General features: G+C 38.8%; 1 protein-coding gene across 5 annotated transcripts in view; it reads right to left on the bottom strand.

Annotated features, from left to right (window-relative positions):
• Positions 1-439: 439 nt before the first annotated feature.
• The window catches only part of nap1l4b (nucleosome assembly protein 1-like 4b), a 121,651-nt gene continuing 94,943 nt past the window's right edge, over positions 440-27,147 (bottom strand). For 4 of the 5 annotated variants that reach the window (XM_072592061.1, XM_072592063.1, XM_072592065.1 and 1 more), the window contains exons 13-15: positions 22,311-22,346; positions 19,093-19,152; positions 440-1,445 (exon numbers count right to left, since the gene is read on the bottom strand). In XM_072592061.1, the coding sequence (XP_072448162.1) occupies positions 1,407-1,445; positions 19,093-19,152; positions 22,311-22,346 (135 nt within the window). In that variant the 3' untranslated portion in view covers positions 440-1,406. Of the gene's footprint in view, positions 1,446-15,121; positions 15,161-19,092; positions 19,153-22,310; positions 22,347-27,147 lie in introns of all 5 variants that reach the window. The other variant, XM_072592062.1, reaches the window with a different exon arrangement.

Genomic DNA, 27,147 nt, shown 5'->3' with positions numbered 1-27,147 from the left:
TGAGGCTAAAGACTGTTAATACGCAATTCAAATGCTGCTGATTATCACAAACACATGAAGACACTGTCCTGAACATGCATTGCTTAGCAGGTGGTCATAGGATATCACAAAACCAAAGATGTTTTTGCTTCAGAGATAAAACAGTATCATAGAAAATAAATCACTTGGCAGCAAGGTCAACAAATTCTTTGACAGAAATTTCTGCATTAGACGGATTTGGGGGAGTGTGGTGAAATAAATGGTTACTTCATTTTGATTCCCTCACAGTCTGACCAAGCCCAAAGTGTCCGAGGGTAATGTTGTATTTTTAAAAATGAAATACATTGAGCTAAATCCACAAAAAAATAGTCCAATAGATAATTCAAATGTTAACCCAAAGTTACCGTTGCAAATTGAACATGGCAACAGACAAGATTACTTATCAAAACAGAAACACATATTTAATGTTGCACAACTTTATTAGAATACTCTGACTATTCTGTACAAATTGAAAACAGCATATTAAGGTACATTACAACTGTGTAGAACAAGGTAAGGCTGGAGCACTCTATGCCTGGACACAGTGCTGTGTGCTGGACACTCAATTAATAAAAATAAAAAAAAATTGATCTGTGTTAAAGATTTTACTTCCACAGGAAACTGGCAATGACTCTCACAGCATCTTAATATGCATCTTTTCTGGAGACAAAGTGGCTGCAACAGGAGCTAATGTGCCCAGGTGATTGTTTTATTTTTCCCAACGTGCTGGTTAGTAAGTTGTGTGTAATGGTAATAAATAAGTTTGTGGCCGCAACATTTCAGAGCAGCCTCTCAGTACATATATATTTCTGTTAACCATTGCTGTTTTAATCAATAGTAATGACGACCACAGCGCAGTCACATTGGGTCAAAAATTAAGCTTCTGAAAGCGTTTAAATATAATTCTTAATGGCAAAGGAAATGCTTAACTATAAACTAAGTGGCTGCTCACAAATATTGGGCAGCACAGGAAAGATGCACCTCAGAAGTCCATGAAAATCACTACCGACTCACTGAGCAATGCTGCCCCTATTTGCAAGTGACAAGCGTGTAACACTCACTACATTTCAAAATACCAGTGTTTAGGCTGCAGAGTGCATGCTTGCTTGACCTTACAGTCTGAAACCCTTCTGTATTTTTGAAGTAGAGGTTTTTGTAATTTTTCCACTGTAAAAGTAAGCCAAAAGTAGGAAAAGAAAATTTGAAGTTAAAGAGCAATCCATGCATTTAAAACATAGTGTTTAGCTTAATAAGATTGTGCTGCAGTGGGGGGGAGGGGGGAGAGAGGAGGAGAGAGGGTGTCACCTCAACTGCACAAGAGTATTTTAGATACACTTTATCACATGGCATCAGTCTCTAGGCAGTGGTGTTTTCTTGGTACCACGCTCCTATTGCTGCTTGCATTCAGCAGGCTGGTTGGATTCTTTCTGGAAAAGACAGAAAATGTGAAAGGTTATCAGTATGGGTGTTATTTGCAGTTCCAGCACACACCTTATTCAGTGTCTGGATAGTAAGAATCCCAAAGGAAGCACTCAGGAAAGGTTAGAAGAATTGGGACAAACTAGCCATTTGGCTTTTAGTGGTGATGCATGTTAGAATACCAAATGGAGAGCAGAGAAAGGAGGTTCAATACATGGAGCTCTTAATAACAGGGTGGATTATAAAACCAAATCCAGTGTTGTAAAAAGCCAAATTTATACTTTAAGATTAATTTTATTTACCAATTAACTGAATACTCCTAATAAAATCATTTTCTGGTGGAGAAATTAATGCTCAAGTTAATAGTTCACTTCTTTTCAGAAATATTAGCATTAGGAAAACATGACGTGTTCTGTAGAGTTTTTGCAATTCTCAAGAGTGATGGAATCCCTCAAACCTTGGACATATCACTCAATTCATAGATTATCTCTTCATTCAAAAACTCCCTTGCCCATGCTCGAATTCTATGAACTCGAAAGAGCTGCTCAATAACTCTTTGCTTCAAACATGATTATTGTTATTACATTTTTCTGAACTCCATCCCAAGAGCATAATATCCCAGTTTATGGTGATGGTTGCAAGGAATATTGGTGAACACTGCCATTAAGTTATTTTCATAATTTGAGATGTCATAATACCTCAAGGACAGGTAGAACATGAACTTAAGCAATTCTGCCCCAGAGACAGTGACACAACGAAAGCCCCATGTATTTCTACTGAGGCTTGTACTGAGGTTGGTAACCTTTCATATCACCAACAATGCAGGAATTGTATCCTAAGGAAGGGAAGGAATCCCAATCTCAGCCATCAACAGTACTGTTCTGTGTTGTAGAAATGCAACAGCAATGTTTCAATGAATGTAGAAGGCACTTTATGCACAATTTTAATTAACATTGTGCCTTTGCAGTAAAAACACCCTAAAAAGTCATCTTAGAATAGGTGGATACTGGATATCAAGCCAAATAAATTTGGGAGAAGTGCAACAAAAAGGTTGACCAAGGTTGTAGGTTTTAAGATGGATCTTACAGTAAAAAAAAAGGCATTGAAATGCAGAGAACACCTTAGGGAATTCTACAGTTCCAAGTGCTTGAAGACAACACCCACTAACAGTGACAGTGGGAGTAGCTGAACACAGCAAAGTCCAAGGGACAGATAGATTCAGTCGCAGGGAGGATTGGAGTTGCGAAGATGTCACAGACTAGGCGATGAAGGAACAGACTCTAAGGATTATAGTTTTTAAATGTTGAGAGACCGGTATAAGTTAACAAAGTTGGAAGTGATAGACAAGTTGGATTGATATAAGATAAGAAAACTGAGTTTTGGATCAGAGTTAAATTTATGACAGATGGAAGACAGACTAGTCAGAATTATATTGGAGTACCTGGGTTTGATAGGGAGAAAGAAATGATAGGAGGGATCCAATAATAAATAGGCTGCAGCAGTGACAAGCATAAAATTAGATATTACTGACTTAGTATTAGTTTTTCTTGTGATAATTTACAGTTGGATAAAGTGTGGCAAATAATAATGGCCTCGTTCAGCCGGAGATGTGAATAGAATCAATAGCAAAAACAGAAGTTTGGGTCTTCCCAATGATTAGATGGGGAAAAAAAAAATTGCTGCTCATTCAATATCTGATGTTCGATAATCATTCCATTGTGGGACAATTTAAGAGAAATAATGAAGTGGTAGAAATGAGCATTTTCAACATGCATTTTTAGCTGATCCCATGTTGAACAAAGAAAACAAAATGTGGCTAATGATTGATTCAATGAGAACTTTAAAATGTGGAGTGGGAAGGGATGACAGCAGTGTTCTGGATTTGTGGTGCTGGAAGAGCACAGCAGTTCAGGCAGCATCCAAGTAGCTTCGAAACCGATGGTTCGGGCAAAAGCCCTTCATCTGAGTTTCAGTTATGACTGGATTAATAGAGTGGAATAAAGCAAGAGTAGACCCCTCAAGGTGAAAAGAGAGATAATGAAACGTGCTGTGTTTGCATACAAAGAATGGGTCAATCAGGCGTGGCACTGGAAAAAGCACAGCAGGTCAGGCAGCTTCTGAGGAGCAGGAGAGTTGACGTTTCAAGCATGAGCCTTCGTGATGAAGGGTCATCTCCCAAATGTTGACTCTTTTTGCTGCTCAGATGATGCCTGACCTGCTGTGCTTCTTCCAGTGCCACAGTTTATCGACTCTGACTCTCCAGCATCTGCAGTCTTTGCTTTCTCCTAGTTGCATTATAAAAGGATGCAAAGGGTGAATGAAAAATAACGATCATAGCAACAACCAGACATGTCACTTGTGATATTTGATGCTCCAGGGATAAAAAATACCTGGGTAGACATTTGAACACAAAAGTTGTGGAAGACAGGCAGATTCAGGAAATCATATGGAGTATGAAAATATTTAAATTAGGCACAGGAATAGGCAATTCATCTCCTTTAGCCCACTCCAGTATTCAATAAGATTATAACAGATCTGATTCTAACTTCAAATTGTATTATTATTAAATTGGAGATGACGCAGAAAAGATTTTCCAGGATGTTACTGGATGTTGAGGCTTTGACTTATTAGGAGAGGTTGGATAAGCTGGAACTTTTCTCACTAAAGCATAGGAGGTTTTTTTTTGGGTGGGGGGGGGGGGGGGGGGGACACCTTATAGAAGCTTATACGGTCATGAGGGGCAATGATAAAGCATTTTCTCTAGAGTAGGGTAACGCAAAACTAGAGGGCATAATTTTAACCTGAGAAGAGAACAATTTAAAGGGACCTGAGGGCAACTTTTTCACAGATGGTGGTTCATATCAGGAATGAACTGCCAGAGGAAGTGGTAGCTGCTGATACAACATTTAAAAGATATTTGATAGATACATGAATAAGAAGGGTTTAGACAGATATGGGCCAAACACAAGCAAATATGGCTGGTTTTAGTTTAGCAAACTTGGTCAGCATAAACGCGTTGGACTAAAGAGTCTGCTTCCATGCTGGAGGAAGCAATGACTCTCATACGATCATGCTCATAAAGCAGGCAGTAGCCAGGGAGAGGAACATTATCAATAAACATGGGGGCCATAAGTAAAGTTAGATTATTTGCTCTTTTGCTTTTCTGGTTTGTTCAAGGAAATGTGGATATTGCTGATCCCTGAAAGCCCTGGAAGCATTGAGCTGCGTTCTCAAACTGGAGGAGTGCCAGGACATATAGCAACACCAACAGCACTGTAACAAAGGGAATTCCAGATTTTTGACACTAACTGTGATATAGTTCTAAGTCGGGACGTAGTGTGTTTTGGGAGGGAAACTTCCCATGCATCTGTTGCTTTGTCCTTTTAGTTAGTAAAGGTTATAGGTTTAGAAGGTGCTGTTGAAGCACCTTGGTGAGTTGCTGCAGTGCATCTTGTAGATGGTACGCATGACTGCCACTGTGCAGAGATAAAGAGAGTAAATGTTGAAGAGGATGCACAAAGTGCCAATCAAGTGGGCTGATTTGTACTGCATGGCATCAAACAACAAGTATTATTAGAGAGCTCAACCCATCCAGGTAAGTGGACAGCATTTATTTCATCACTCTCCTGTTGTGCCAAGTAAATGGTGGACATGCATGAGCAAATCAGAAAGAGTCACCCTCTGCAGTAGTCCCAACCCAGGACTAATTCCTCCAGCCACAGTATTTACATGGCTAGTCCGGTTCAGTTTCTGGTTGATAGTAACCCATGGATGTTGAAAGTGTGGAATTTAGTTATGGTTGTGCAATTGACCAAGGGATGCTGACTTGACTGATCTTGTTGAAGACTCTCACTGGTTAACACTTGACTAGCATGAATGGCACGCAAGCTCAAGTGTGGATGTTGTTCAGGTCTTGCTACATATGGACACGGACTGCTTCAGAATCAGAGTTGTCGTTAACAATACCAAACATTATGCAATCGTTAGTGAACATCCCCATTTCTTGATCGTGCGAAGGAGTTGGAAATTGTCGGACCCAAGTCACCACCCTGAGGAACTTCAGCAGTGATGCCCGGAGACTGAGATGATTTATATCCAGCAACCACAGCCACCTTACATTGTGCTAGGCATAATTACATTGAGAGTTTCCCTAGATGCACAATGACTCCAGTTTTGCTAGGCTCCTTGATGGTCAGTCAAATGTTTCCTTAATCTCAAGGGTTGCCACTCTCACCTCTAATGTTCAGCTCTTCTGTCCATTTTTGGACCAGAGCTGTAATGAGGTCTTACATCATTCATGAGTGAACTTTTTGGAACCCAAACTGAGAGTCAGTGAGCAAGTTACTCTTCTGTCAGTGCCAGCTGAGGGCAATTTTTCACACTGTTGGGTAGATACCAGTGTTTTACCAATGCTGGAGCAGCTGGCTTGGGGCAGTTAGCTCTGGAGCACAAATCTGTGAGCTAGTATCAAGTAATCTAACTGATGGTTCATCAGCATGTGTGATGCTGTAAACCTCAGGAGGAGACCAAGATGTATGATCAACTTGGCTCGTGGCTGGCTGTAAGTGCTTCAGCCTTGACTTTTGCACCCATATGCTAGGCATATTTGTGGAGCTCCCATTTCTGATTAGTTGTCTAATTGTTCACCACCATTTGTGACTGGATATGGCAGAACTATACAGCACAGATCTAATCCATCGGTTGTGCAATTACTTAGCACAGTCTACTACATGCTGCCTCCAGTATTTGACATGCAAGTAGTTATGGGCTTTAGCTTCACCATTTTTAAGTATGCCTGGTGCTGCTATTTCTTTTCCTTCTTGTTGGGTTCCTCATTGCCTGCTGCCCTTTAGGACTTTAGTGGTGTCTTCAAGCCACTCCGGGTGATGCTTGGAGGTACATCATCCAGGGAACACTGCCCATGTCACTGTTGGTCCTTCTTCCTGCTGGAGGATTACAGATTTTACAGTAGCCCAAAGGAGAGTGTTGAGGCGAACTACCGGGTAATCAACAGGTTTCCCTGCTCTGATGCCACGAAACTTCATGGGTTCCGAATCAGTATTCGGGACTTGCACTGCAACTCCTTCCTGACTGTATACCACTATTGCACCACATCTGGTGGGGCTGCCCTGCCAGTGCAACAGGGCATCCCAGGGATGGTGACACGAGGTACGATTCTGAGTACATCAGGTCGTTGCATGATTAATCTGTGGGACAGCTCTTTTAATTTTGGTGTAAGCCCCCAGTTGCTGGCAAGGACTTTACAGAATGTTTTCCATTGTTGTTTCTGGTGTCTGGGTTGATGACACGTAGTTGTCAGCTTCATTCTTCCATTCAGAGTTCGTAGCAGCTTCGATGCAACTGAGTATTGAGGTGATGTACATAAATGCTATTTAATGGGCTGGAGCAGATGGAATCTGAAAGGAGTATTTGTGAAGTGGGCAAGGGAAATGAAGGAATTAGCCTGCTTAAAGACAAAAAAAATGTAAACTATTTACACATGCTATTGAGGGGCAAGAATGGATGGGATAGAAGGGATTCGAGAGGACAGTGATGACGGAGAATCTTTCCACTTCAGGATGGCCCTGTTATACTGCAGTGGACAGCAAGGTCAGATAATGTTTGAAGAAGTGGTGCCAGATCTGGTGACGGCTAGTTAATATAGCTCATCAGAGAATTATTATTCAGAGAAGCCAAGAAATTGTATGGGTTTCGATTTTTGAGAAGATTTGTAGCTCAGCTTGTAAGCTTGCTTGCTGAGCTGGAAAGTTTGTTTTCAGTCATTTCGTCACAATATTAGGCATCATCATCAGTAAGACTCCAGTGAAGACTGGCTCTAATGCAACAAGGAGTACGTCAGCTTCCAAGAGATCAATTGTGTTAGGGGATTCTGTAGTCAGAGGTACAGACAGACGTTTCTGTGGCCAGCAGAGAAAAGCAGAATGTTTTCCTGGTGCCAGGATCAAGGATGTCTCAGAGAGGGTGCAGAATGTTCTCACGGGGGAGAGGGGCCAGCAGGAGGTCATTGTCCACATTGGAACCAACGACATAGGAAGGGAAAAGGTTGAGATTCTGAAGGGAGATTACAGAGAGTTAGGCAGAAATTTAAAAAGGACATCCTCAAGGGTAGTAATATCTGGATTACTGCCAGTGCTACGAGCTAGTGAGGGAAGGAATAGGAGGATAGAGCAGATGAATGCGTGGTGCATGGCTGAGGAGCTGGTGTATGGGAGAAGGATTCCCATTTTTTGGATCATTGGAATCTCTTTTGGGGTAGAAGTGACCTGTACAAGAAGGACGGATTGCACCTAAATTGGAAGGGGACTAATATACTGGCAGGGAAATTTGCTAGAACTGCTTGGGAGGATTTAAACTAGTAAGTTGGGGGGGGGTGGGACCCAGGGAGATAGTGAGGAAAGAGATTGATCCGAGACGGGTACAGCTGAGAACAGAAGTGAGTCAAACAGTCAGGGCAGGCAGGGACAAGATAGGACTAATAAGTTAAACTGCATTTATTTCAATGCAAGGGGCCTAACAGGGAGTGCAGATGAACTCAGGGCATGGTTAGGAACATGGAACTGGGATATCATAGCAATTATGGAAACATGGCTCAGGGATGGGCAGGACTGGCAGCTTAATGTTCCAGGATACAAATGCTACAGGAAGGATAGAAAGGGAGGCGAGAGTGTAGGGGGAATGGTATTTTTGATAAGCATTACAGCTGTGCGGAGGGAGGATATTCCCGGAAATACATCCAGAGAAGTTATTTGGGTGGAACTGAGAAATAAGCAAGGGATGGTCACCTAATTGGGATTGTATTATTGACTCCCAATAGTCAGAGGGAAATTGAGAAACAAACTTGTAAGGAGATCTCAGCTATCTGTAAGAATAATAGGGCAGTTATAGTAGGGGATTTTAACTTTCCAAACATTGACGGTGACTGCCATAGTGTTTAGATGGAGAGGAATGTGTACAAAACAATCTTCTGATTCAGTATGTGAATGTACCTACTAGAGAAGGTGCAAAACTTGACCTACTCTTGGGAAATAAGGTGACTGAGGTGTCAGTGGGGGAGCACTTTGGGGCCAGCGACCATAATTCTATTCGTTAAGTTGAAGTTCTAAATTGGAGAAAGGCCAATTTTGATGGTATTAGGCAAGAACTTTTGAAAGCTGATTGGAGGCAGATGTTCGCAAGTAAAGGGACGGCTGGAAAACGGGAAGCCTTCAGAAATGAGATAACAAGAGCCCAAAGAAAGTATATTCCTGTCAGGGTGAAAGGGAAGGCTGGTAGGTGTAGGGAATGCTGGATGACTAAAGAAATTGAGGCGTTTGGTTAAGGATATGGAAGATATAGACTGTAGGGAAACAGATGGTGACATCTTGTAAAATGTCCAGATTACAGAGGAGGAAGTGTTGGATGCCTTGAAACGGTTAAAGGTGGATAAATCCCCAGAACCTGATCAGGTATACCAGAGAACTCTGTGGGAAGCTAGAGAAGGGATTGCTGGGCCTCTTGTAGAGATATTTGTATCATCGATAGTCATAGAAGAGGTGCCAGAAGACTGGAGGTTGGCAAACGTGGTGCCACTGTTTAAGAAGGGCGGTAAAGACAAGCCAGGGAACTACAGACCGGTGAGCCTGACCTCGGTGGTGGGCAAGTTGGAGGGAATCCTGAGGGACAGGATGTACATGTATTTGGAAAGGCAAGGACTGATTAGGGATAGTCAACATAGCTTTGTGCATGGGAAATCATGTCTCACAAACTTGATTGAGTTTTTTTAAGAAGTAACAAAGAAGATTGATGAGGGCAGAGTAGTAGATGTGATCTATATGGACTTCAGTAGGGTGTCTGACAAGGTTCCCTATGGGACACTGATTAGCAAGGTTAGATCTCATGGAATACAGGGAGAACTAGCCACTTGGATACAGAACTGGCTCAAAAGGCAGAGGACAGAGCGTGGTGGTGGAGGGTCATTTTTCAGACTGGAGTCCTGTGACCAGTGGAGTGCCACAAGGATCGGGGCTGAGCCCTCTACTTTTTGTCATTTACATAAATTATTTGGATGCGAGCATAAGAGGTACAGTTAGTAAGTTTGCAGATGACACCAAAAATGGAGGTATAGTGGACAGCAAAGAGGGTTACTTCAGATTACAACAGGATCTGTACGAGATGGGCCAACGGGCTGAAAAGTGGCAGATGGAGTTTAATTCAGATAAGTAAGAGGTGCTGCATTTTAGGAAAGCAAATCTTAGCAGGACTTATACACTTAACGGTCAGGTCCTAAGGAGAGTTGCTGAACAAAGAGACCTTGGAGTGCAGGTTCATAGCTCCTTGAAAGTGGAGTCGCAGGTAGATAGGATAGTTGAAGGCGGCGTTTGGTATGCTTTCCTTTATTGGTCAGAGTATTGAGTATGGGAGTTGGGAAGTCATGTTGCAGCTGTACAGGACATTGGTTAGGCCACTGTTGGAATATTGCGTGCAATTCTGGTCTCCTTCCTATTGGAAAAATGTTGTGAAACTTGAAAGGGTTCAGAAAAGATTTCCAAGGATGTTGCCAGTATTGGAGGATCTGAGCTACAGGGAGAGACTGAACAGGCTGGGGCTGTTTTCCCTGAAGCGTTGGAGGCTTAGGGGGGACCTTATAGAGGTTTACAAAATTATATGGGGCACGGATAGGATAAATAGACAAAGTCTTTTCCCTGGGGTCGGAGAGTCCAGAACTAGAAGTTGGTTTAGGATGAGAGGCGAAATATATAAGAGAGACCTAAGGGGCAACTTTTTTACGCAGAGGGTGGAACGTTTATGAAATGAGCTGCCAGAGGAAGTGGTGGAGGCTGGTACAATTGCAACATTTAAGAGGCATTTGGATGGGTGTATGAATAGGAAGGGTTTGGAGGGATAAGGGCCGGGTGCTGGCAGGTGGGACTAGATTGGGTTGGGATATCTGGTCAGCATGGACCAGAAGGGTCTGTTTCCATGCTGTACACCTCTATGACTCTTAAGTGCTGGTGATACGTTCCACATTCTATTTGCGTGCCTTAGGTCTCTTAAGGTAGGTGATAGTATTTCCGGTTATTTTTCTCAGAGGTTGGTAAATGGGGTCAAAATTGACGTGTTTATTGACAGAGTTCCGGTTTGAATGCCAGGCCTCTAGGAATTTGCGCGATTCCCTCTGTTTAACCTGTCTGAGGATGCGTATGTTGGCCCAGTCAAAGTGGTTTCCTTCTTCGTTTGTACATAAGGATACTAGTGACAGTGGGTCATGTCTTTTGGTGGCTAGTTAGTGTTTGTGTATCCTGGTGGCTAGTTTTCTGCCTGACTGTCCGATGTGGTGTTTTTTTTTGTACGGTATTTTGTAAATGACATTTGTTTTGCTGATTGTTTGTATAGGATCTTTTAGGCCCATCAGCTGCTGTTTAAGCATGTTGGTAGGTTTGTGGGTTACCATGATGCCAAGGGGTCAGAGTAATCTGGTATTTCAGAGATGTCCTTGATGTATGGTAATGTGGCTAGAGTGTCTGGGCACATTCTGTCTGCTTGTTTAGGAATTGGTGGACTGTGTGTATTGGGTACCCGTTCTTATTGAATATGCTGTATAGATATTTTTCTTCCGCTGCTCGTGTGTTGTGGCCCATTTAAATAATGTCTTGATGCAGCTCAGTTTGTGGGTGTTGGGATGATTGCTTCTGGATCTATGGTCTGGTCTGCATCTGGTCTGTGTGTGTTACTTTCCTGTCGACGCTGGTCTGAAATTCTCCATTAACTGCTTGTTCTAATGTGACATCTCGGAAGGGGAGTCTGTTATTGTTGTTCTCCTCCTCTTTTGCACAAAAAAACCCAGCAAAACAAATGTAATTTATAAAATACCATGCAAAGACTGTAACAAACACTACATTGGACAGACAGGTAGAAAACTAGCCACCAAAAGACATGACCCACTATCACTAGTATCCTTATGTACAGATGCAGTCGGACACTTTCGACTGGGACAACACATCCATCCTCAGATAGGCTAAATAGAGACACTCAGGAATTCCTGGCATTCAAACTGGAATGCCGTCAATAAACAGATTTGGATCCCATTTACCAACCCCAATGCTATCATCCACCTTGAGAGCAAGTGGGACATAACATCAGTACTTCATCGAAGGCTCACTGATGTTACCCAGCATAGAGACGAAACTTCTGAAAACAAACCTTCCAGCTCAGTGAACAAACTTACAACCTGAGTTTGAGTTGTTTACTGACGTGGGATGAGTCCGATATTCATCCTGCACCTCACCTATTGTTGGCTAAAACTAACATTAGTCGAGAGTGTGTTGCTGGAAAGCACAGGTCAGGCGGCATCCAAGGAGAAGAATCGACATTTTGGTCAAAAGCCCTTCATCATGAATGAGGCTTGTGGGCCAGGGCCCAGAGATAAATGGAAAGGGGTGGGGTTGGGGGTGAGGGAAGGTAGCTGTGAAAGCGATAGCTGGACGAAGCTGGGGGAGAAGGTAATAGGTCAGAGGGGGAGTGATGGACAGGTCCAGAGGGCAGTGCGGAGTTGGAGACTTGGGACTGGGATAATGTGGGTTGGGTGGCAGGGGGGGAAATGAGGAAGCTGTTGAAATCCACATTTATCCCATGTGGCTGCAGGGCCCCAAGGTGAAATATGAGGCATTCTTCCTCCAGGCATAAGGTGGTAACTGTTTGGCGATGGAGGTGGCCCAGGACCTGAATGTCTTTGATGGAGTGGGAGGGGGAGGGTGAGTTGAAGTGTTTAGCCACAGGGCAGTGGGGTTGGTGGGTGCAGGTGCCCCAGAGATGTTCTCTGAAATGATGCCCAAGAAAGTGTCCTGTTTCCCCGATGTGGAGACGACCACTCCAGGTGCAACGGATGCAGTAGATGACATTGGTAGAAGTAACATCAGAGTGCCACTTCCCAGGCAATAAGCTACAAGTTGCATGTCAAAAGCTTTAGAAATGTAGGTCAACAATATATTAAAGGGCCCATTTAGAAATAAATGCAATCAATTTTACATGATAATAAACAGGAAAAGACACTCAATTGCACACTATAGTTCATGAAAGCAGTAATACATAGAGCAGAGAAAATGGACTGGATACAATTAAATTTCCATAATTAACTCATGGGGCTGAGAGAATAAGCCTAGTCATGTATAATTCAGAAAAGAAAACTATCACATTTAAAAGTTAAAGGTTACAAATATGAATGAAATGTCACCTTCAATAAGAGAAGATATAAACAATAAATCAACAAGTTTGAATAACCATGCTACTAGCCAAAGATATTGCAGCTCTGGATATCAACAATGAACACTTACTGTAATGGCAGATAAATTTGGTTCTTGTCATGACCAGAAATTAGTGATGTTGATAAGAGCAAATTTTGTGCCATTCATTTGCATTTCCATAGAACCAACATAATCAGATCAAGGGAGAAATGACTTCCGGAATAGTTTCCATAAAAGAAGTCGTTACTCTACTTCCACAAGATGTGCTTTCTACTCTGAAGTAGAACTTACAGCTCATGATCTGATACTTGATCTAGACTTGTTCAAAACATACGTATTGGATTCCATAAGTCCAATTTAACCCAAGTTAGAACTTTGCAAACAAGGTCTCACTCTTGTAGCATTCACTCAAAAGCAAGGAGAGGGATAACCTTCACAATATGATAGCCAATGAGTGCTGTGATATTCGAGTGCTTCTATTTGGGCTAGTTGAATTTTGGAAAGATTGGAGATTTGATATCTTTGCCACAAAGATTAAAAGTCTCAGTAAATTCAACATAAAATGTTTAATACAACCGATATGTGCATCCTGGCCATAAATCTTCCTCAACTCCCATTCCCCATTTATCAAAGAATTCTTAATATGATGGAAATGGATGCAAAAGGATCAGCCAAAATGGCATTGACCTGACAGAATTAATTTGATTGAACACTGATAATTCTGAACATTGTGCAACGGATTAACACTCATTGCAACTGAGAAACAGGACTGAAGTGGTACTGACCTTGCAACTGAAAGTCAGATGTCAAATTCCACAATTGTGAATTGCGAACATGAATTAATTTAGTAGAACTGGTCATTTATATGCCGAAAAATTAATGGGCATTGCAAAAATCTAACTGGTTCAATGTTCCTTATGACATTCCTATTCAAGCTAATTTACACCTAACTAGACACCCGTGATGCCCTAGAAGCAGCCAAGCAAGCCACTTAAAACAGAACAGAACCAAAGAGAGTAATGACTGAGACATCAGATGCGGGCAGAAAAGTACAAATTGTCCTGGTCAGTAGCTGTGGACTGGTGGCCAATTGAATCCATTATCTCACAGATGAGCATTATTTTCTAATTTTTTTTCATTCTCCAACTATCCCTCAGTATAACCTGTCCTCTCAGCAATACAAGGTAGTCAAAAGGGAAGTCTGAATGACATATTCAAATGACTATGGTTTTCTCAGCATCTATTTTGAACTCAATGAAGTCTCAGGTTAAAGATCAGGGAAATTCTTGTAATTACTACTGACTGCATCTTGAATTATTGAGTCATTACTTTATAATGATGAATATGACTTGAAGGAAGCATTCAAAAATTTCCAATCTAACAGTCTTACATATGGAATAGAATTGATAGGAGTGTTTTGTTGTTAATAGGTACCTCATCCTGAGCTATGTGAACAGACTCAGGGCAAACAGAACAACCCAAAAACTGGACATTTGAGAAGCAAAGATTGAGACATCAAAAGCTAGCAGACCCAGGTGATTATGATGGGGGAATAAAACAATTTTGCTAGACAGTGCCAGGCACATCTCAGGAGCAGCAAACCTTGTAATGTGACTACACATCTAGCTTTGGCAAGATAAATCTACATAGTTATCCTCATTCCCAAGTCTGATAATGGCCTGGGTATAAATGCAAGAGAAAAGGTCAAAATATTGAACATGTCCTGAGTCAAGTGTCATGGGTATGCTAATTTTTCTGAAATTTGAAAAGAACACCAGCATCCAGCCAATTTGGTTCAAATCGAGAGAGATTTTAAAAAATGGCATCAGGTGCGGGATACAACAAAGTTTACTGACCCGAACCCTATTTATGGCTCTGAATACCTGCACACCAGCATCAGAAGCCACCTAGTAGAGCTTTCAGTGTAGTTGTATGCTGGAACCTATCCAATGGTATCAAAATAAGATAAAGATGTTTAGTAAAGATTAATACCAGAAACAAGTTGAGAAGAGATATCTCCTGCGACTGTTTTCACCTCCACACTCAACCAATTTGATTTTTTAAAGATTCTACTTTCGTGTCAAAAATTAATGTTAGTTTGAATGCTTTTCACACTCTTTAATCAGTCAAGTGTTGAGATTTCCATTATATTGATTTGTTTTAGATTGTGAAAATGCTATATATTACGGATTAAGATTTTAAAACCTTTTCAGTATAAAAGCTTTTCCAAAGCATTCTTACAGAAATGAAATGAATAGACTTAAATACAAATCTACAATTGAACAATACTGAGAACTAAATCAGACTAAACTAAATAAGGAGTTATTAATAAAATTGAAAATCAAATTGGTTCAGCTCTAAAAAGTGAGTTCAATTGTAACTAAAGATAAAAAGCAAGGTTAAACAAAGGATGATCATAGAAATAAGGCAGAAAATTCCCTTACCTAGAAACGTAATTTGTTTTACTGAGATATGAATTATACCTAAGTAGGGGAAAATTCAGAACAAAATAGGCAATATTAATGTCACTGAAATTAAATAATCAGGGCTAGGCAAGCTCTAAATGGTATCCAGTCTATCAAAAACTGACTATAATACCTTCTGCACTGCTGAAATATTTAAGTCCACAACAGAGATAATTTAAGGCCTGGTCAGACTGGCTATCAACAGTTGATCAATGTTGGATATCAACATTTGCCTATGCAAATTATTTTTTCCTATAAATAACATGAATTGTAATGAGTAACAGAATATTGTAACGTGCCCACATTAATTGAAGAATTGTAATGGGATACCCTTAACCTAAATCCAGAAGAAAATACTTGCAATTTATTTAGCCAGGAACATACCAAAAAGAAAGACAACTTCTAAATGGCATAACAGCAAATAATGAAACATGATGATTTGTGAAGAACCATAATTTTTAGGAACTATACTTGCATATTTTCAGATGCAATTATGCTCTCTCACATCTTCAGTCACACTGCGACTACTCCAGTGCACCCAAAATGTTGCAAATCACTTTGGTTTAAAAATTGAGTTATCCAATGTAAATAACACAAATATGAATTAAGGGTAATTCAAATTGTTACTTTTAAACATCATGTAGACCCTATTTCTTTTGGAATAATGTGCTCAATAAGGAACTATACTAGAATGCTAGCAGCACAATATTTCAGAGGAGGGCAGCTGTTTAACTCCAGATGCCATCAGCAAAAAGAGAAATTCTTGTATAATACTGCTTGCAGAAAGTTTCATGAAGGATCCGCTCTACAACTACAATCAATTTAAGAGCATATTTTAGGAAGTGACAATTATGAGACTATACAGACACTGCCATTCATTTACATCACATTAACATCAGTGGTTTCATAGATTAAAAACTCTGCTTTCTGTAGTTTAAATACAGCTATATGTAAAGATATTGGTAGTGTTTGTTATTTTGATGTACACAAGAAATTTTCAGAGCTACATATCAGAATTACAGTGAACTAGATACAGACCCCTGTCCTGTATATTCCTTGGGCAAGAAAGCACTTGCCAGCTTAAAGACTAGTAAACAGAATAGATTGAACCTACTCCCACGGAAATGTGATGCAATATTTAAATAGAATTACATTATAAAGCAGCCATTCAAATTTGCTTTCGAGAAAATCAGTGAGCCCCATGTAAAGACCGTAAGAGGCAGAAGTGCCGAAATAAAGATTAGAGCAATGCAACAGAATTGTTAAAATTCTGAACAGTTTCAGAAACAATTAAATTTAGTTATGAGTTGCTCATGGTACAATTATAATGTTAATACTTTCTTATATTAGAATCTGCAAGTAATAGGGAATTTTTACCCTCGTCAACTCATCGGAAGTACACTTTGTTACATTAATTACAATGCTGAAAGACTGTTAGCAGCTATAGCAAGGAACACTAACCATGAGACAAACTAACAGTAAATTATGTTAGTGGAATCAGGTTAAAGAAACAATTAGTTGGAACTGCATAATTTAAGTTTGAAACAAATCTGAAAGCTGACATCTGAAGGTAATGAGATACTTTAGATTCTAACTTCCCTATTTAAACTCCTATAAAGCTTAAAATTCAATATCAATACCTTACATTTCAACTTCAAATGCACTTCTTTCCTTTACTACTAGCTTACCATTTTAAAAGTTTTCGCAATTACAAGTAATTACTTCTCAGATTACAATACTGAATTATGAATAACGACTTCTAAAGACACCTATGGCAGCACATGCCACTTGTTTATTGATTTATCGGGGGTGGTGAGACACCTACTATAAAATGGGAAACAGCTCAAAAACTATTTTGAAGTATGCATCAGCCAATAAGAAAAGGCACATTTGTCAATTTGAAAAACATATGAACATTTGAACAGAAGCATTAGCCTTGCCCTAGCAATAATCAATTTCTACTCCTGCAATCAGCATGCCCTGCATGTACTAACGTAAATTAACTACAACAGTTTGGTAAATTTCAAGAGCATTTGAAAGCAACACATAGAACTACAGAACTGAAGAATTTTTTTAAACTGCTGGATCAAAACACTTATTACATAGAACTTAAGAATCCCAGTAGTGATGTGGATTAGCAAATGATAAAGAATGTGGGCTTTGGAGACTGACTGTATAGAATAGGATAGGTAAATACAGAACTTAGAACTTTGTAATCAATTATCTAAAATTAAACATTTCAAATTTTAAAGTTAATGCTTGAATGCAAGAGACAGAGTTAACTTTTGAAAGTACCATGTGTGTCGTTCAATAAACCATAACTTTAAGGAAAGGATCAAACAGGTAGAACTCAAAAACAAATCTTAAGAATATGAGAAAGACTGACTACATTTAGACAGTAGACATGCAAATAGAGTTGGATAGGGAACTATCTACATGCAAATTTGCTTTGCAGCATAAAGCTCTTCAAGACCATTGTTCCCAAGTAATACGTTGCAGTTGATGAAGGTGTCAAGTAAGCACAGAGCAACAAATCTAAAAAACATAAAACTGTTATGCACCAAAAAGAGAAAAAAGGTCTATCTCTTAAATAATGTTACTTATTTGGCTTTGCAAGTACAGACACCGCAGAAGCAAATAAGGACTAGCCAGAAGAAAAATCAGTTTCAAACCTTAAAACACAATGCAAGAATCATGGTGCTTTTAAATAAAATGAACGTGCAATACATTTTTGCATGCCTGCTAATACTCAGTTCAGCACACATCAGTTTACTAAACTAAATAGTATTTCTAAGTTAAGATTTGGCAATCTAGTGATTATGGGAGTGGACCAATAATCTAGAAGTCTTGAAATCGCACCAATGCAAGTTGTGAAACTGAATGCAATAAATCTGGTGAGATACGACTGCAAATTAACTTTGAAAAACTGTTTTTTCGCTAAAAGGTCGACAAATCCCACTGATTCCTAATTGGTCCTACCTAGACTGGCACATCACCATCCCAATACCATGGTTGATTCTTACTGCTCTCAAAACAATTTGGATTGGGCAAATAAGACTAACATTTCTCATCTCACCCAAATTTCAAGAAGGAACACACAAAAACACAAAAAAACTTGTTGCTCAGCCCCGGCTAGTGAGTGATGCCTTGGAGTGATGACCAATATTAGCTTAATAGGCTTGGACCTGTGTTATGCATAAAGCACTCCAGGAAATAAGGTCAACGATGTTGTAATTTTACAGTTAGACTTTGATCACAATCCATTGGTTACATGGGGGATGGGAGGGTTGGCGCAGAAAATGATAGTTTCAATTGTGTTTTATACAGGCTGGTGGCACCTAAACAAAAAAGAAACAATGAACTAAACCTGTTTGTTGCTAGACAGGTAGTTTCCTTCCGGCAGTGTCACCGTGCCAAATCTTAAATAAAGTCATTAAATTTCACGAGTGAACCAGGAGCCACAAAGGTTTGAAAAAGATGGCAATGAAAATGATAAAGCTTCAGATTGGATCCAGCTGTCTAAAGCAACAACTTGAGAGCAAGGAGACAAACTGTATTAATGTTAAGGGGTAACTCTGAAAACAAAATTAGAAATGAGATAGATAGATTACTGCTAAATATGCAAGCGCATTTAACTCTGGGACTGGATTTTGTTTTAAGCAATAACTGCTTGTGAAACAAATTTAAATACCCAACATACCAAAAGTTTAAAGAGCAGTTTGAAATTCTGGGATATATATAGAACAGAACAAAGAGAAAAATAGATTAAAAGAAAACAAAATATTTAAATGCTAGAAACAGGCAATAGATAACTTAGCACACTTCACGTGATTTCCTGAGTGTTTCCAGCATTTTCTGTTTCAGCTTCATATTCTCAGCACTTCCAGATGTTTGCTGTTTAAAACTAAGTTGATTGTCAGTTAAATTCAAACTTTCTGAAAGAAACTCACTTTAGGATCAATCTCAGCATCATCATCTTCATCCCCCTCCTCCTCAATATCATCATCATCCTGTTAAAAGAAAGTTTCACATCATTAATGTGGAATTTGATGCCACTTAGTCAAATTGAAGTGGGCCAAACCAGTGCCTGACAAGTTGCCAGCTTAACACCTAAAACCCACCATAAATTATGACTATTTCCCAGCTCTGTGACACTATTTTAGATCAACAAAAACAGCTACCTCAGGGTATTCCACCCAAATTACAGGGTATTTTATTAATGCGGCAGTAAAACATTACCAATCCAGATACATTTTTCAAAATTAGCACATTGCCGGCAGAATGCATGAGGAAAATGCATCATTTGCAGCAAGATTTTCCAAACACCAAATATCATGCCTTCCTCAAGTTATGGACGTGACACAATAAATAAGAATTTCCTTTGCAAAAATGACACACTGAAAGCTTGTGGAAAACATAATTCAGGAATGTCTACATCATTCCAATTTGACAAGGCAGCACAATGCATTGCTTGCAAAGTTCCTCTGTAGCTCTCATATCACACTATAGATCCAATTTCAGCTCTAACGCAGAGGTCTGAAAATGAGGAAAATTCAAGTGTAGGGTGCTTTGGTACCAAGAGGAGTTGTGGGTGTGGAGTGAAGGGATAGGGCTCTAATTCCTCCAAGATCGTACCTTTGGACAATACAGATCAGTGGACTGATCATCACTTTGTCCACAGCAAGATTAGAAATTTCATTAATGCCCTTCAATTGAAGCTAACCAGTCAATAGGTGTTTTACTCTGTTTTATAAAACAAAATTATATCTACTACCCATATTAACAGACTTGCACTTAAATACACATCCAGTCAACATTTCCTAATAGAAATCTGGCACCTATATTTAAATGAATAGCTCATATATAAACTTATCACACTGCAAATACACCTTCCCACCAGCAGTATTTCAGTTCTCAATTACACTGCTTTACAGGTGAACTGATCAGAAACCTAATGATCCAACAAATTCATCACTATCACTTCTCAAGTTGACTTTCTTAAAAAAAGTAGCAGTGAAAGAATGATCTATAAGTGAAGAGAGTCTTCAAAATGACAAATGAATTATTATACCTTCATGTCCTGATCAAATTGTCTCATTCTCTATTTCCTTCTAAAGACTGTGCTACAATACAGTGAAATTCATCAAACACTTAAAAGGTGATTTAAATCTGCATGGAATTATTTTATTTATAAATCTTTGTTCAACATTTTTTTTAAAAACCCTGTTTTCCTTTATTGTCCACCACTTTGTCTATTTGATGAACAGTATAGTAGAGCTCAGTCTTGTATCACAAATTTATTCATCCAGGAACCATAATGAGAAACAGAAACTATCACTTTTTTCCCCTATCTTACACAAAAGAATGAAGACCAACTGTCATGCACTTGCTGTTGTGACTAACTAATCCATCACAAGTTTACAACTGAACTTTAAGCATTCCAACTCTGTCAACTATTCATCAATACTATCAGCTAAATTGATAATATCAAATGAAAACAAATATAAAATTAATTAGACAGGGAATCCACAAAGTTTCTGCCTCCTGTGGGAATAAAACTAAGGGAACAGATTGAAATATTTGATTACAAAGAAGTTCATTTCCACAGTAAACTGCTTTTCCTCTATTACAACTCAGTAATAGAAAGTGCCCATGAGTGATAAGACCTTCATCAATTTACCAGTTACCATGGTTATCAAAAATAGATATTAAACTATCTAAACCATCACATCAAGCAAAGGATTTGCTCTTTTAGACTAATTGAATAATCTCCAAAGAGGAAACAAAAATCTTAAAGGCATATCACTCTTCAAATAAGAATGAGTAGCACGATGGAATTTCCCTAAAACACATCGTGTCTATGAGTGCTTGCTTGAGTGGAGTGCTCCAATCACCAGGCTTTCACAAAAGCTAGTTAGCTCCCCCCTCTCTATCCAAAAACAATTATACCACCGTTCCACCAAATTTCAAAATAATCAATTCCACCTCTTCCTTCCCCTACCCCACCAACCCAAACAGATAAGCAGACTACTGTTTTGAACTTTGCAATTTGCTCTAAAAGAATCCAAGTAGTCATTACAGAATTAAAAACTTGGCATGATTAAAACATCTTGTTACCAAACATACTGACTAAAACCATAGAGTCAGCATGTCCAACAATAGTAGCTTCCAACAGCATGGGACACATTTCAAAAGAAAAGAATTTGCAAGGTTAGAGGGAAAGAAAGTGCAGGAAAGTAAGGCTAATCCATTAACCAACTCAGTGGACTTCTGTGCTCTCATTTTATGAAAAGCCAAGTCAACACCTTTGAACAAATGAAATTCAGGTAGTTATAATAATGACGACTTTGCCTGTGCTAACTTTCCACTCCCATAAGCACATGTGCTATCCTTCCAGTCCCTACAATGCAACTGCACACGAGCAACATCATTGCATTTCCAAGTGCAACCACATGCTCAGCACTGTTGCTTCATTCCTTACAATGCAGATGCACAACCGGAACATATGCGAACCTAGCATTACTGCTCCATTCCCTGCTGCACAGCCACATGCCCAGCTGTTACTTTACCTAGAGCAGTTACCTCAACACGATTTGCTCCAAATCAAAGAAAGGAGAGCATAGCCTGGAGGAAAGATGCTAATTCAGTCAAGCTGTCCAGGATAGTGCTACATTTCTTAAAAATGAGGATAAATATGAGAAGGAAGTACCATTTAGTCTTCAGCCTACACTGCCAGTTAATACAAACTTCGGCATCAGTTTCACTTTCCCACTTAGCCCCACATATCTTGGTTCAGTTAGTAGCCAAAAACCTTTTAGTATGATCAACAAAATAATCACAGCTCTCAAGGGTAGCTAATTTCAAATATTCACAATATTCTGCATGAAGAAATTTTTCATCTGTGTGAAATGGTTAACCCTTTGGCCTGAGATTATTTATTCAGGAAGATGATCAGGATTAATCAGAAAGGTACACTTCAGACTGAAAACTGATCTTGTTTTGTTAATAACCTGATATTTGGAAAGAAAAAAAGTCAATTTCATTAGATGCTCGTTTTTGAGGGCAAAGTAAATAATCCCACATTTTTCTGAAGAGAAAAGGAAACTCCTAGAGAGGGTGCCAGCTATAATATGCCAAAAATAAAATCTATTACTGTATACTTTCTTACCTCCTCTTCACCTTCTTCACCTTCCTCCACCTCATACTGGAAGAGAAAAGATTTGCATATTTCTCATGAACCTAATATAATTCTAATATAGCAAACAAGGTTATGCTTAGGCTTACACTTTTCAAACTGTGTAACTTCCAACAAAATAGAGATTAAAGCACAAGGGACATGCATTTTCCTCTGTAGGAAAGGTTCTTCATTAGGAATTTCAGCAGAAATAATTTTTCCATTTGATAATTTCTTTTGTGAAATTTATTTCCAAATTTGTTTCAAGCTTGAAGCTTATTCAAATATAAATAAAGTATCTTTGTCAACAGGTAGTGATGAGACTACAATTTGAGAAACGAAACCAATACGTTGGGAGTACAATGCCAAAAATTTACTAGGTCAGAAAGACAAATTACCATGTTTAGGGATGTATGGCAGGTACATACCCACCCAAAGTTTCCTTATAAAGGAACATATAGCTGCAGGCAAATAACATTTAAATAATACTAGATACCTTTTATATAATCAAAAAGTACACGGGTGGTTTGGGTAGGATTTGGATCAGAGGTATAAGACTCCACATAATACGTTGCAGAGTTATTCTTAACTTTAGTATAGCTTTGTTTTGGATCTTATTTTATTATTTTAAGTCATTGTATTTCCTGTTGCGGAAAATACTTACATCTTGAAATCAAAAGTTGTGTAGATGTTACTATAAAAACTTATTTTTCCATTGAAATAATTTAAGTGTGATGCTGCAAAGTAATAAGTATCATAAAATGTCACTGAACAAAGCAATTAGCAGTACCTTTCTCAGAAGCTTCAATGATTTATAATTTCTAGCTGTGATAGCCGACATAGTAGTTAGTTAGGCGACATGTGGACTACTGTCATTTGTGGTTTACTTCATTTGCTGTTTATTAGTTCCATCCAACCCAATTCCACAGCTTGATCTTCCAAATCTATGCTGTTTTGTGCCATTCCATCTCCATCAGCAATGCGATTCTACTTCTTTTTTTGCCCACCTTCAAAAATGTCAAATTTCCCAAAATATCCAGTTCCCCGTCTTAGTCACCTTGCAATCACGTTTCTGTGATGATCATATCAATTTTTTTTCTACTTATGCAATTGGCTCAGTTATTTTGTTACGGTTACTGCATGCCTTCAGATAATGAGTCCTTTCACCATTTTTTTTTTCAAGCCTGACTTTATTTGCTGGTGGACTCATCTATTTTTATGGCCTGTATTTCCTATCAGAGGTTTGTTATCTTGCACTATTGACTTGGACTCTAGATTTTTTAAAATTTAGACTCACTGAAACCTCTCTCTCTTTGCAATCCCTCACCTCAACTATTGCATTTCAAGCCTCACACTACAACTTTAGTTCTTCAACTTGTCAGGATACTGGTCTCAAAGTAGTTCAGGTGAAGTACACCCAACAGACCACCTCCTACTTCCTCCGTACTGTTGTCAGTACCCTAAGAAATAAAATTAATTTCACTCAAGTGAATCTGAGCATTGTAAGCAAATGCTTCTTTTAAAAAAAGAGCACATGAATTTGCTATTGACTCAATTTGCAATCCAGGGATTAAATTCAAACTGTAAATTAGGGATTACTTGCTTTGCAGTTCCTTTTAAATTTTGCCCCCAGTTTTGCATCTTTTTACTCATACAGACTGCACTGCTCCAAGAAGCGCTCTCAAAATTATTTGATGAAGTCATCCCGGCTAGTAAACTTAGTTTGATGCTTGCAGTTTAAAAATCACCCATGATTATTACTTTCCATTTATTACAAACAAAGTTTCTTTTCATATATTTCATTCTATATGTTGCTACTTGTTAAGGGATTTATAGACCATGTCCACAAGAGACTTCTTTCTCTTAAGGATAATATCTCTCTTCTCCACCTAAATTAATTCTACATCCTAATTTCCTAAATCAAAGTAAGTTTTAACTATTGCATTGATGACATCTTTGACAACAGTACAACCCCTTCATTTAGCCCCCTCAGTATTCAGAACCTAACCCTTGTTACATAGACGCATCTTTGTAAAGGCCATCTTAAAAGTACAACTCCCACTTTCTCCAATACTGATGGTAGCGCTCCATGAACTTGAACCCATTTGCCCCACATGTCGTTTGAGCTTCATATTAACTCTGCTAATCTGTGTGTCCTCTGCCAATAGGCAGGTAATAATCCAGGACATTATAACCCTCTAGGTTCTGGTCTTCAATTTGTCAAACTGTCAAAGCAGAACTTTTTTATGTGTCCCATCTAGGTCATTGAGTCTTAATGCCCATATCTAAGAGCTTGGGTTCAAGATATAATGGTCAAAGAGAAGGTACGGTTAAGAACAGCCTGCAGACTAACTTCTTATAAGTGTTTATTACATACTAAGACCAAATATTACAATACACAGAATTAGGAAACATATCAGGCTCTAAATATACTGTTAATTTATTAAAAAACTATTCCAATGCTAGACCAATTGCTAGTTGGTCTACTCCAACTTTGTATCTGTAGATATCACTACCTTCTTTCTTATCTCTGCTCAGTGTGCTATTTATGCTCAGTGAGGAGCAGCTCTATGACATAAGACTGCTCCAGTGTCCCAAAGCTCATACACCAACACCTGCCCCCATTCCTTCTCCACCCCATAAGAAATACATTATATAAATATTTTAAATGCATCACCTGGATTATTATAATTGCTGCATATTCTTTCTATATATATCTCCTATTCCTTTCCAAGTCTTCAATTCATTTGTCTTAGTATGTGGGTCAGGAAAGTCTGACAAAGTATAGAAACATTAGAGGTAACATTGGTCAGCTCCCTCTTTTTTCCTCTCCTGACATCCATTACAATAGGTGATTGCTGAAGTGTCTTGCACTGATGTAAGTGCTGAAACTGATGGGCAACATAGGTGGTTTCTTCGGTCACTAGCAATTGGATTGGGTGAATTAGAGAAAAGTGATGCTAACTATTCATAGAAAATTCTCCTATTAGGAAAGTTTTCTATTTCAGTGTTGATTTGTTTCAAACCATGTATAGACATGCTGGCTTGGAAACAATTTGGTTTTGTGTTTGCTATGTTCAGACTGCAGCACATCTTCAAGAAGTGATTTTTTTCCTTCAATGAATATAGCATTGGTGTTTGGCTAAACAATTTGTCTTTGATGTGGGGCTTTGGAACAACACCTGCGACAAGATCCTCCTGCACGAGAATGCTTAGGGCTTTTACATTAGTGTTATAACTTTATATTACAACATTATGAAATATGGTACATTTTTCAAATGAGAGGTCTCGCTTCCTCTGACTGTTCTATTGTGCATCAAGTAGTCAACATTCCATACAATGCTCTGCAACAAAATGGAACTTTACAGTAAAATACTTCTTGAACAATTTTCTTGATTGGATCCATGCTACTTGGATTACCCTTCAACAGTTAGACGCTCTTTTGATTCAAGTTAATTAACAACTAATAAACTAAAGACTGTCACAAATGAACTCTTTATTTTCAGTTTCTATAGTTGGATCTGAGAATTGGATCTATTATTGAAGCTTAATGATGCCATATTTGTTCTTGAAGTGAAACATTGACCATAAACTGTTTTGGTCGTTGAAAATGTAATTTGTTTCTCATCTATCTGTTGTCCACATAATGATGTGATGCTGTCCCCATACTAATCTGTGCTAACCTGTTCTGCATCCAATGCCGAAGCTGTTCAAAATCTTCAGAATTGTACTCTTTACATTTTCCACTTTGCTGATCTAGCAATTGAAATCGCTCGGATAGAAAGATCTGATGTGGTGCATGGTGTTACATTAACTGACTTTTGGTCGGCATTTAAAGTTGAAGTGACAATTGATTAAGATTTATAATTGATTGTCTGTCTAATCAAAGGTGAAAAGTTCACAATGTAGCTATGAGTACCTTCTTTAAACACAAAGGAAAATGCAGCCAATACAGTTGGTTTCATATCCCATCTTGCCAATTAATGTGGAAATCTCGCTAAAAGTACAAGTTACGAAACTGAAAACTTTCACAGCTTGAATCATGTCTCAGATGATAAGGGGCTACACAGGACACAATGAAAACAAGAAAGGGATTTGGGCAGACCCTGTTTAAAAACATGTAAATGCTAAGATAGTTAATGATAAATAAACTGTAAAAACAATTCAGTAATACATGAAAAATCAAATTGTCAGGCTGATTTGAGATACTAAAATGGACTTTTACCAAGACGCATTCTCAAAAGACTTTATTTAGAAGTGCATATCAGAATTGTGCCCAAAACTCAAAGTAGCTGTTTAAATCCACCACAAATTGGCACCAAGGAAGGTTTTCATAACATTGGTTAGTGACACCAGATCAAACATTGACAAAGGAAGGACCAATGACCGTTTTACTGCCCAGCAGTTAAGGTGATCAGCTTTTGAGATGGGCAGCTGATAAGAGGATCTGAACCAAAGAAAGCATCTTTGGGTGCAATAGTTGAAGGTGGAGTGACATCATAATAGCCTCTTCGGTCAGTGAGTAAACAAGACTGTTCAACTGTTCAAGGTAAACTGAAGAAAATTGACTGCAGGATAAAATTGGAGGGGCAGGTTCACAAAAAAGAATCAGATGGGTAAAAGAAGAAGAAATAGTGTTTCGTTACTTATGAGGTAAAACAGAATTTTCTACAGCTGGAAGGGTAAAACCGGAAGGACTGCTTCACATGCATGGAGTTAAATGGCAAAGACCATTTCCTAGAGAAAGAACAATCATATGCTAAATGCATTGGCCATTGCAGGGTAGATAGTTTAGAACACAGCAGAAGAAAACACCGGAGATCATGACTCA

Source organism: Chiloscyllium punctatum, chromosome 22 (assembly GCF_047496795.1).
Source record: "Chiloscyllium punctatum isolate Juve2018m chromosome 22, sChiPun1.3, whole genome shotgun sequence".
In the NCBI taxonomy this organism is placed as follows: domain Eukaryota; kingdom Metazoa; phylum Chordata; class Chondrichthyes; order Orectolobiformes; family Hemiscylliidae; genus Chiloscyllium; species Chiloscyllium punctatum.
This window is presented reverse-complemented; position numbering and strand designations above follow the sequence as displayed.